This window comes from Siphateles boraxobius, unplaced genomic scaffold (genome assembly GCF_051911475.1).
Source record: "Siphateles boraxobius isolate OS27281-9 unplaced genomic scaffold, OSU_SipBor_1 53, whole genome shotgun sequence".
In the NCBI taxonomy this organism is placed as follows: Eukaryota; Metazoa; Chordata; class Actinopteri; order Cypriniformes; family Leuciscidae; genus Siphateles; species Siphateles boraxobius.
The window spans coordinates 8,087,501-8,099,887 of NW_027509175.1; the positions used below are offsets into that span (position 1 = coordinate 8,087,501).

The following is a 12,387-nucleotide window of genomic DNA, read 5'->3' on the forward strand; positions in this document are numbered from 1 at the left end:
ATTTCTTTTAAAAATGACCCATCCGATCGGAATTTAGACCCAGAATGAACGTAGCATTAGTTTACCTGTCCCGCCAGCATTTCATACAGGAGAACTCCATAAGCCCACCAGTCAACAGACTTCCCATACGGTTGATATGCTATGATCTGTTACACAGAAGAGCATTTATATGCCTGGTGTACACTCGCTCTAATTCACACCATACACTCATATATTCATACACACCTCTGGGGCAATGTAGTCTGGAGTGCCACAGAAGGTTTTGGTTGTGGCCCCATCAAACATGTTTTCTTTGCACATGCCAAAATCAGCTATCTTAATGTGGCCTTCAGCATCCAACATCACATTATCCAGCTTCAGATCTCTACACAAACCCAGGGCACAAAAAACAGTTCACATACACACATATATTAGTAATTATTTGCTATCACAACAATTTGATTACAGTTCTTTAATAACAATGCAATGCATCATGACGTTTGATTCCATTATTTTGGTTCTATTCACAATTTAATAAAAATAAGGGACAATTTACACAACAGTGGTATATTGACAAAAAAATAATGCATTGCAATTCTGCAATTGTTGCATTTAACTTTTATGCTAACTTCCACCCTTCTAATTTTTCAACGTTTTTCCCATGTCAAACACTTGTGCATTCAGATTACAGTCACAAACATGTCACCTGTAAATAATGCCCTTAGAATGAAGAAAGAACAAGCCGAAGGCAATCTCTGCAGCATAGAACCTGATGGTTAACAAAAAATAGAATTAAAACCAGTTAAAATACTGATCCGATATAGGAATAAATCTAAAAAAAACTGTAGTTTTGTTGGTTGGTATAAACATTCATATTCAAAATTAGACACACCACAAATCGATTACTATGATGATTGCTTTTATAGAATGGCGACATTAGTAATATTTTAAACTTTAAATACTTTTGAATATTATAAAATATTTCACTGTATATATTTTTTTCTTAATTAAAAAACAAACAAACAAACACTTAACTCTTCAAAAGTTTGGGGTTGGTGTGATTTTTTTATGCTTTTTAAAGAAGTCTCTCTGCTCATCAAGGCTGCATTTATTTAATCAAAAATACAGTAAAAATAATAATATTGTGAAACAGTATTGCAATTTTAAATTAATTTTAAATTAATATTAAAATGTAATGTATTCCTGTGACGGCAAAGCTGAATGGTCAGCAGCCATTAAAGTCTTAACTATAGAGCAGTCTTAAAAATAAAAAATAAAGTACTACTTTTATTAATACTAATAATTATCCAACGCTATCTCACGACCAATTCGTACGAATTTGTACGAGTGATTAAAAAGTGGCTAATTCGTATGAATTCGTACGACCTCACTCGTACGAATTTGTCTGAACCCACGTGATGGGTAGGTTTAGGGGCGGGGTCATGGTAGGTAATTCGTACAAATTCATACGAATTGGGCAACTCGTAAAATATGTACGATTTAGCAAAAATCGTACTAATTCGTACGAGTGAGATCGTATGAATTCGTACGAATTAGCCACCTCGTAAAATTCGTACAAATTGCCGTGAGATCGGGCTGTAATTATCTCATTCATTATGTCATTATTTAAGTGTTTTGTGTGTTTTGGAGTAAACACATACACAGCATGGGGTTCCTTAAATTTTCCCACTTGTTGTATCTGATACATCAAATCTCCACCATTGATATACTCCATCACGAAGTAAAGGCGGTCCTACAAACAACAACAACACAATTGAGTAGGAGATCATAGTGTTTGTCATGTGTATGTGAATCTGTTGTGTGTGTGTGATGTTTACCATGGTCTGAAAGCACGAGTGGAGATGGGTGAGGAAGGGCGGTTTGCCAGAGAGAGCGAGGACCCTCTTCTCCACCATAGTGCATTCCACATCATCATCCTGAATGACCACGTCCTTCTTCAAGATCTTCACTGCGTACAGCTCATCTGAGCCTTTACGCTCGGCAAGCATCACCTGGAGAACAGCAGAGCATGAATACTGTGATAGATATTCAAATAATTTCATTATTAATTGATTGTTTATTTCAATGTAAAATAAATGTGTAAATATTGAGTAATTATGTATAATTGCCATGATGGGAGTTAAATTACATCATATGAAGCCTAAAAATTACATGTTTTTTTGTTAAACGTCCCATATTAATTTAATTTATAAATAAATGTTCTGTTAAGAAGGTCTCTTTAAATTATTTACTGATAAGTATGGGGTACAATTTTGTGTTTTTAATCGTTTTTTCCCCCTTATAATTTTCTGACTATTCAACAAGTCTTGAAAAAGAACAGACTTTTAAATCCTTTTATAAATACTAAACATACACTACCATTCAAAGGTTTGGGGTTTGTAAGATATTTTGGTTACACTTTATTTAACAGTGCCCTTCTTATATACGTTACATGCACTCACTGAAGTAATAACATCCTAGATCAAACCCTAACCCTATAGTAAATACTTGTAGTTCATTAATCTAATCAGTACTTAAATGTATAATTACACTGTAACAAGGACACATTAAAATAAAGTGTAACCGATTTTCTTTTGAATGTTTTTGAAAGCCTCTTCTGCTCACCAAGGCAGTGCTTATTTGATAAAAAAAAAAATACATTATATTGAAAAAATGATATGACAAATAAGAATAAGCATTTTCTATTTAAATATTTTAAAATATCATTTATTGATCTAATGACAAAACTGAATTTTCAGCATCATCACTCCAGTCTTCAGAGTCACATGATCCTTCAGAAATATTGACTGTATTGTCACTTTTAAATAATTGAATATGTCCTTGCTGAATAAAAGTATTAATTAAAAAAAATATATATAAATATAAACAATAGTGTGTGCTACCTTGCCAAAGCTGCCTTTGCCCAGCACCATGATGAAGTTGAAGTCTGTGAGCTTCATGCGGTCTTGGTTGCCATTGGCATCATATTTGGAGATATCATTCTTTGAAGAGCCATCAATATTCTTAGTACCAGGGCCGATCTTGGCTCTCTGGTGTTTTTGGAAGAAGAAAAAAACAAAAAAACACAAATACAAAAAACATTCAGAATATTGTCAGAAAGGGAGGAAAGCTAGATGTAAGAAATAAAATTAAAATGTGTCAACAAAATGGGACAGTGGATTTAACCTCAAATTTCTGCCTCAGTTCTTCATTGCCCTCCTCTCCATCTGGTGGAACTGGAACATTGAAATATTCCCCTTCCTCTTGGCCCAGACACTTAAACCTACAATCCAAACAGATTAAAACGATAGTCTCAAACCTCGAGCACTGCGGTCAGATGTGCAGGTGTATCCCATCATGGTTTTGCTTACCATCCATCGACACTTTGTTTCTGCAGCTCGGAGATGCCAAAAGACATGGCCCCCATGAAGTCATTTCTGCTGGTCAGATCCCAATCCCACACCTCCACTGACAAACGCCTGTCTTTATCTGTATCTTTGAGGTTACTATGGTGGCATGAAGATGGAAAGAGACATTGCACACATGTAAAACACCCACATCCACACAACTGCATTGCAGATTGGTTTATTTTTCACTCACAAGCTGAAGTGTTCATCCCAGGTAGGATTGAGGGAGCACTTGATGGTTTTGGTCTTCTGCTTGCTCTCGCTCTTTGGGTCTGGAATTAATTTAAGCTTCACGTATGGATCTGATAGTCCATTTGGATCCATTGGCACCAAGTTACGAGCTTCCTTGACTATAAATGAGAATACACCATGTAAAAACCAATGAATGCAGGACTTTATAGCATTATTATACTCCATCTGATCTGAATTAGATCTCATTTATGTCAAAGTTATCTCAATTAACAAAAAATATTTTTAGTAGTTTTAGTTAATAACAATAATACCGCTGATCTAAACTAAATTTCTAAACTATAATTGCTAGACAGTTGCTAGGGTGTTCTGTATGGTTACTAGGCTTGGTTGCTAGGGCATTGTTAGGTAGTCACTAGGCTGCTAGGGCGTTGTTAGATGGTTGCTAGGCAGTTTCTGGGTGTAACAGGTAATCTAGGTTTGTGTCTGTTTTGGGTGGATTATTATGCGTTTTAGTTTCCTTGGTTTTAGTTTATTTCTATGGTTTTTCATTGTTTTCTTGATTAGTTTGTCTTTGTATTTAAGCCCAGTGTTTTGTTCAGTTCATTGTCTGATCTCATCACATTTAACCAGTCGTTCTGCTCATGTTTTTAACAGTTGCCTGAGTACCTTGTGTTTATGTTTAATAAACAACTGCCTGCGATTAGGTCCAGCACTTTTATTGTGTGTAGTTTTCAGCTGCGTGTGACATTAGGCTGTTCTGGGTGTTGTTAGGTGGCATCTAATGTGCTTTGTTTGGTTGATACAATAATGCTACCATGCTGGTGGGTGATTGTTCATGTTTTTTGGTGTTTGCTCAGGCATTGCTATGCTAAGGTTTTTTGTTTGATCAGGCTGTGCCAGTCAGTTGCCATGGTGTACTAGTTAGTTGCTAGGATTATAATATAATAACAATGTCAAATGCAGCACACCTTTTGACACTCAAGAATCTGTAAGAATGCTGTACATAATAGGCAAATTGTATGAAACTTCAGCTATCTATATACACAGCCCTCTAAATGTAGCTCTACAGAGCTGATGGATGAGTGAGCTGCAGTGAATGGGATGTGGGGCGATCGTTGGCGGATTGATCTCATGTTTCCAGAGGATGCTGTTTCTGCCCAAGGCAAAAAGAGCTGAGAAAAACACAGCCTCGTTAAGAACACTTTGTTGCAGTTTTTTTTTTAAATGTTATCGAGAATCTAGAAATCATCTTTAGCCAAGCTAAAAACATTCAAACTTCACCATTTTTGCGACATTTCCATTCTATTATCTTCTCTTGTTCTACTCATTTGCATGCTTAGCTGAAAGTTTAAGCTAGTAAAGCAGTTTGCTTTCTGCCCAGCTAATATATCACATAAGCCACAACAGCACTGACCATATTTGCTTATAACATTCCATATTCAAAACCAGCACAGCTGTGGGTTTTCTAGTTTCTGAACAAAGTCCTTCCTCAGTAACTTCAGTCCATAAAGAGGAGTAAATTATCATCAGAGCATTTGTTTGGAAAAGCAACTGACCAATAAAAAAAGAAGCACAAATGACATAAAAATCCAGTGCATCTTATTTTAGCTGTATATCTCATCTAAACCGGTAACACTATACAATAAATGTCCATTTGTAAACACCTGTTAATTACATTAGTTTATATGAACAATGAAAAATACTTCTAAAGCATTAATTAATCTTAGCTCATGTTAATTTCAACATTTACTAATACATTAAAATCAAAAGCTGACATGAACTAACAATGAACAGTTGTGTTTTTATGAACTGGGAAATAAAATTTTCCTTGAGCGTTTGACATATTAGAGGTCATCACACTATAAGAATATCCTCTAAGTTTTAGAACTGAAAACATCCTTGTAAAGAGAAGATAGGCTACTTATATATAAATTGTAAAATTTTCAAAAGTGGTAATATAATAGGCCTAACAGCCATTTCGCGCGTTCTTAACCAGCCTACACTTCATTTCAGGTGGCAAGTCAATACAAAATGCATGGTTTAGATTGTGATGTGTCTTCACATTAGATCTTCTAAGCGACAATTCGGTTGCAAATGAGACAAACTACAGATCCAGATCGCTCAGCAAATTCATACTGCAAATAAATATTGCCTGCTTGTTGATAGACACTGAAAACTGTAAGTGGGTGTCGTTTTCAACTGATTCACATCATGAAAACTGGTAAAATCTTAAACTTCAAAAGATAGATCAGGGAAACTCCTCAATATTTCCACTAATTCCAAATTATTGTTCATTTAATTCTGCAAACATAATCCCAAACAATGAGGTGGAGATCCATGTTGTAATTTTTTTAAAAAATAAATCGTTGAAATTTGATTGGCAGATTTAGTCACACAAACAGGAGCTTGTGAAGAAACAGACTGGCTGTATGACGATTTCATGTTAGCAGAATATCGCTGTGGAGATCAATAAACTAAACAAGTGCATGTTTGTTTTCAGATCATCAGTGCTTTTCCCTCAGTGTAGACTGAGCGTCCACAGGGTTGCCAGATTGCACAGATTAAGTAAAACACCGGGCAGAACATGTCAAAGAAAAGCTCTTTTTGGGGGATTTAAGCTATGTACATCTGGCAACTACAAACATCAAAGCTAGTGTTGACTTGATGCAAATGTCAAAAAAATTAAATAAAAAATAAGTAGGCAAATATCGCGATGATTATTTAAAATTATTCGAGAGAGGTAGATATCGTTATCGCGATTAAAATACAATTAATTGTGCAGCCGTAGTAGTAAAAATATATTTTATTTATAAATAATTTATTTAGAAAAAATGTATGTAAAAATCATACTAACATTATAAGTGCACCCCAGGAAACATTATAAAACAATAAAGTTCATGACCCCTTTAACAAAGATGGACAAATACTGAGACAAATGTATTGCTCATTGTTAGTTAATGCATTAAATAATGGGACCTTATTGTAAAGGGTTAACTCTAAAACAATAAGATCTTTATCCATGCCAGGACCAAATATCCACACAGAGGTATAGTTCAACCTAAAAGACTATATTTTAGTGTCTGGGTTTATAAAACCAGACATCCAATCACATCAATCAGATGACCATATGTGTTATTTTTGCTGGTCAAGGAGATTTAAATTGGTTTTTAGCTGGTCCTAAACTGAACAGACTTGAGTTCAGCCTGAGCATCTGAAAAGTGGCCAAAACTTCTCTAAAAAAACAGCTAAAAATCTGGGGTTAGAATGATTTTTTTTTTTTAAAGAAGTCTCTTATGCTCACCAAAGCAGCATTTATTTGATCAAAAATACAATAAAAACAGTAAAATTGTGAAAAATGAGTACAATTTAAAATAACTTTTCTATTTTAATATATTTTAAAATGTAATTCCTGTGATGGCAAAGTCATTATTTCAGTCCAGTCTTCAATGTCACATGATTTTTCAGAAATCATCCTAATATGCTGATTTGGTGATCAAGAAACGTTTCTTACTATTATCATTGTTGAAAACAACGCCCCTTAATATTTTGTGGAAACCTTAAACATTTTATTCAGGATACTGTAATTTATATCAAGTTCAAAAGAACAGCATTTATTTGAAATGGAAATCTTTTGTAACATTATAAATGTATGTAATGTCACTTTTGCTCAATTAAATGCATCCTTGCTGATTAAGTATTAAATTCTATCAACTGAGTATCAAACTTTTGAATGATATTGTATAGACCAGCCTTGCCAGGCCAAGGGACCAGCTAAAACCAGCAAACCAAAACATTGCTATGTGGCTGATTTGGTTGCCAGGACATTGCTATGCGATTGCTAATGTGTTCTGAGTGGTTACTACGGTATTTCAGATGTTACAGTGTTCTGGCTTTTTGCAGGGGCTGCTGTGAATTTCTAAATAACCTGAATTTAATCAACATTAATAACATATATATATATATATATATATATATGTATAAAAACGGTGTGTGTGTGTGTGTGTGTGTGTGTGTGTGTGTGTGTGTGTGTGTGTGTGTGTGTGTGTGTGTGTGTGTGTGTGTGTGTGTGTGTGTGTGTGTGTGAACTTACTGGTCACGGTGAGAACACAATTTGTGATACTAGCACTGATATGCAGCCGCCCTCTCCTCTCGGTGTGGTCTGTTCCACACAGACTGGGAACATTTTCCACACATCGTTTATGAATATTCATCATACAAGCTGCAGAAAACCACACATAATTAGATTGACAGCATTACACGTGTAGGTTCTCACTCATTACTTCTCACTCACTACTTACGAAGAAATGCCCACACAAACACAGCAGACACCAGGACACCCACACCCACAAAAACATCCAGAGTCACACAAAGATCAAGTAAGTGTGTGTGTGTGTGTGTGTGTGTGTGTAGGTTTAGACTCACTGTCACATTTCATCCCCTGGTGTATGAGCCCGTACAGTAGAGATCCACAGTGGTCACAGAATGTGGGGCTGGAGTATGTGTGCACCTTGAATTTATGCTTACTGCGAGGGTCCTGTGACACAAAAACACAATACTTATCAAAGAAAGAAACTACCTCAAAAGGAGAGTATTATTAGTATACCTTGAGTAACTGATATTTAGTTAAATCAGTAAATAACTAAATTAAAACGCACGCACTCACACTCTTATTTCCAATTGAACATGTAGAAAATCAGGATTTGAAGTACATTGATATAATATTATTTTTATTGTTATTTTGAAAAAGTTGTCATTTATATATTTTCTGGTATCATTTTAATTATGGTTGAAGATTTAGTAATTTTGCTGGGTGTTTTTTTCATGTTCAAGTTTTATGTTTTTTTAAGTATGTCCAAGTATTTTTTATTTCAGGTTTACTTAGTTATTTTAGTACATCAAGTTAAACTAAATGAAAAATAAGAAATGTTTCATTGGTAACTAGCAGAAACTAAATAATTCATTTTCAAGCAATGTTTAACTTGAAGTTTTTTAGTTTTCTGATAACCCTGCACTAATGTTATCAGTTGTATTTGATTTCCAATAAAGTCTTCTCTCGACTATGGACTTTGATTTAAAAAACAATTGCCAAAAATATGGACAGAAAAATGGATAGAAAAATGGAAAAAAGAATAGAGCTTAGCAAAGGGCCAAATGCAGCGAGATAAACAATAAGGAATCAAAAAACAATTCAGTGGATGTTGAGGCACTATAAAACAATATGCTACATTTCTACAGCTAGGGGGCGCCAATGTAGAGAGTCAAGAAATAAAATGCTGCAAATATTCCTATAAAAAATAAAGTGCAGCTATATGAAGAAGCAGAATTTGATTTCTGCTTTTCTTTTTTTTAAACGATGCCAGCAAGTTAAACAATTAAACAAAGGCAAGTTAATGATCTAATTATTTAACACACACTTCACGCTTTTGTACAGGAGTCAATGGTGTAAAGGTCAAGATTTTCAAGATTTTCTACTCAGCAGCATCACACAATGGAGATGCAACAAACATCACTTGTCATGTACAGTATCATTCAAAGGAAAACAAATATAATTGGCTGCAATGCAGAAACCAAGCACAACACAGGATGTGTTGCATGTGTGCGCCTGCTTTTACACATACAGGGAGGAAGCGTGGTTATAAATAGAGATTAGAGAAGAGAAAACTGATGTCTCTGCCTGTGTGCACGTGATTATATAGTGCAAGCAAACACATGAGGAAACATGATTAGTGTTAGGCTTCATTAAACAGTACATAATCAGTTACCACTTAATAAATATTTAAACTGCTCACCAAGCAGTGTGTATACATGAAGAAGTGTGTGTGTGTGTGTGTGTGTGTGTGTGTGTGTACTGCCTAGTCACAGGAAGTAGTTTCTTTCAACAGAAAGGAAGTGTATTTTCATCAGAAAAGATGGCGCAAGAGAAGCTGATGTATAGAAAGGGGGTGGGTGAGGGAGTTGCTTGTTGTCTAGTAAGGCTTCACTTACATCTGATGCAGGGCCCTTGTCGGCCCCTGGGCAGGAAAAAGTAACAAATTCATGGCAGCGTTTGTGGACCACGAAACCACACACTGGGGGAGAGAGAGAGAGAAAGAGAACACTTCATCAAGTGACCCCAAAACATATTCATTTTTTATATTGTATTCAATCTCAAAATACTAAAGCAAGTGGCATTTAGTTCACAGAAAGAAAGCACAAGCACAGTTCTTTTTAGAAATGATAAAACGGCAGATACACAGTTCAGAATGAAGACAAATATTATTTGGAGGCTTTCTGGTTGTTAGTAAATGCTCCCTTAGTTCTCAGTAAAGCTGTGTCATCATTTGTTTGCAGATGCCATGTGGTTAGATATTTTGTGGTCTTATGCAACATTCCTTTCACGACATATTTTCACAAAGCTCAAGTGACCAAATACTAACCAAAATACCAAGGCTGATATTCTTCAGGAGGTAAATCTTTAGAGGATGAGATGGAGGACATTTGTGCTTCTGGCTATTGATATTTAAAAAAATTATTTTAGTATTATTTATAAACCATTTTTTAATTAACTTGTATTTGTATATACAAATGTTTTAATTTTAGTTGTAGCAATTTTCTTATGTGCTTTTGTCATTTGGTTACACTTTATTTCGATAGTCACTTTAGGCATTCTACTAACTAAGTAACTTTTCAACTACATGTCAACTCACTGTAATTAGAGTATTAGTAGACTGTAGTAGACTGTTAGGTTATGGCTAGGTGTTAGCGTTCGGGTTAGGAGAACAAGTTGACTTGTAGTTGCTAAGTTACCTATAGTCAGTAGAAAATCTTTTGGGGGACCAACAAAATAAAGTGTTAGCAGGTATTAAGCAGAAAGTCTACTAATAATCTAATGACAGTTAGTTGACATGTAGCTGCAAAGTTACTTATAGTTAGTAGAATGTCTAAAGTGGATCATCGAAATAAAGTGTTACCTGTCATTTTTAATAGTCTTGTTTTACATAATTCTATTTAGCTTTTTTTATCCAGTACATCAGCTAATTTTATTTCAGTTAGTTGCCAACAACACTTTTCTAGTTTTAAGTTTTTCATTATATATTTATATATTATTTTATTCCAATTAACTATAAACATAACTAAAATGCACTTCAATAACAACACTGACAAGAATCTGAGCAGTTTGAGAAGATTATCATGTTTATTTCTTCATAACACCATGTAATCCTTTGGGCTGTATTTGCATATACTGAAAACGAAACGTGAAACTATCATTCTATCAACAAATAAAAGTTGCCATATGTAATTAAACTTTGCATAAGTCTTGTTGGTTTAGTTGCATTGTGTACCGGAGCCAAGAATCTTGCTCTTCTCACATGTATTTACCTAATTTGCATACTGCTTTATCATAAACCTCACAGCGTGAGGTTATACCCGAATGTGCCTCTGAAAGTCTAATACTTACTAAACGATTATAATAAATCACCAAAACCCTAAATTTTCTGGCCAATACAAACAAGAAGAGCAACAAGGTGGGATAATGACAAATGCTCATATTCATCACAGTTATCGGAACAAATAAATGGTGACATTCACACCTAAATCTCTACATACAATGTTAAACTAGTGTTAGGTGAAACTATGAATACATATCACATGCTAAAAGAACCCAAACCATTCCCATCAGGGATCCCATCAAGTTCACGTAGGCCCACACAAAACGGTTTTTGATTTAATTCTGCAAAACACATTTAAAATCTGTTTTAGAATAAATCAAATTAGGCAAAAATGCACATAATGATAAATGTATAACATTGAAGTCCCCGTAAATCACTACAGAATGTTTGCCAAGTGAATGCAAATGTATGGGCATCGATAAGGAGTGCATGTATTGATCTGTCTAAATATGATATTGTCACTAGCACTAGCAGAATAAAAAAAATGTAAATCAGTTAATAATGCTTTATTAGATAATGCCCCTGCTCAAAATGTTAAAAACAGCCTGTATCCCTAAAAGCATGGGATGGGATAAAATAAAAGCTGCTCTTTTTATAATCTGTCTGACAGTGTGGAAAGTAAAGCCAATAATCATAAACCGCTAAATGATCTGCCAGCTAAGCCCCGATCAGCACTAAACAAATGAAACTGAACACTCCAAAAATCCCTGTCTTAACAAGTATTTTTGTTTTATTTGTCTGGATAAAATATCTATGAAATATATTTAAATCAAGATAAATTTACTTGAGAAGCAACACAGTATGAGATAATTAGCATATCTTTAATAAAAGTTGGTGTCTTAATGCAATGACAGTTTTTTTCTCTCTCATTTGTTTCAGGTACAAACAAGTTAAAGAAAATGAAACAAATCCGAAAGTGCAGTGCAGACAAAATACACGTCTCCACACGTCTCAGAGCCACCAGGCACTGGTTTATGCAAATGAGCGGCCAGATCGCATTTGGGGTTTTCTGTTAGAACGGTGTCGTGTTAGCGGCCCCAAAGTTAATAACTAATGATCGTTGTGACGGAAGTGAATCAATCAAAACTAACTTTAGCTGGACAATAACTTTATTCTAGAGCTGCTGTAAAGCCAAAACAATCTCTGTTACTTTAATTTCCTATCATCACTGTAAAGCTGCTTTGAAACAGTCCAAATTGTTAAAAGCACTACATAAATGAAGGTGACTTGACGTCTAAATATCTCATGTGGTGTTGCTTCAAGTAAATTGATCATGTTAATGCATATTTTTTCACTATAAAACAAGTCAAATAAAATAATAGTCATAAGCAGTACATGTTTCAGTACATGTCCTAGTCTTACAGTAAAGTCTTAAAGAC

At 34.7% G+C, this 12,387-nt stretch overlaps 1 protein-coding gene across 2 annotated transcripts in view; it reads right to left on the reverse strand.

Moving 5' to 3' along the window:
* The window catches only part of prkcba (protein kinase C, beta a), a 35,432-nt gene that overhangs the window by 11,239 nt on the left and 11,806 nt on the right, over positions 1 to 12,387 (reverse strand). For both annotated transcript variants that reach the window (XM_077205324.1, XM_077205323.1), the window contains exons 3-14: positions 9,564 to 9,646; positions 8,001 to 8,112; positions 7,669 to 7,797; positions 3,580 to 3,736; positions 3,351 to 3,485; positions 3,166 to 3,262; positions 2,883 to 3,029; positions 1,818 to 1,991; positions 1,641 to 1,732; positions 686 to 748; positions 226 to 364; positions 66 to 146 (exon numbers count right to left, since the gene is read on the reverse strand). In XM_077205324.1, the coding sequence (XP_077061439.1) occupies positions 66 to 146; positions 226 to 364; positions 686 to 748; positions 1,641 to 1,732; positions 1,818 to 1,991; positions 2,883 to 3,029; positions 3,166 to 3,262; positions 3,351 to 3,485; positions 3,580 to 3,736; positions 7,669 to 7,797; positions 8,001 to 8,112; positions 9,564 to 9,646 (1,409 nt within the window). The remainder of the gene's footprint in view (positions 1 to 65; positions 147 to 225; positions 365 to 685; positions 749 to 1,640; positions 1,733 to 1,817; positions 1,992 to 2,882; positions 3,030 to 3,165; positions 3,263 to 3,350; positions 3,486 to 3,579; positions 3,737 to 7,668; positions 7,798 to 8,000; positions 8,113 to 9,563; positions 9,647 to 12,387) is intronic.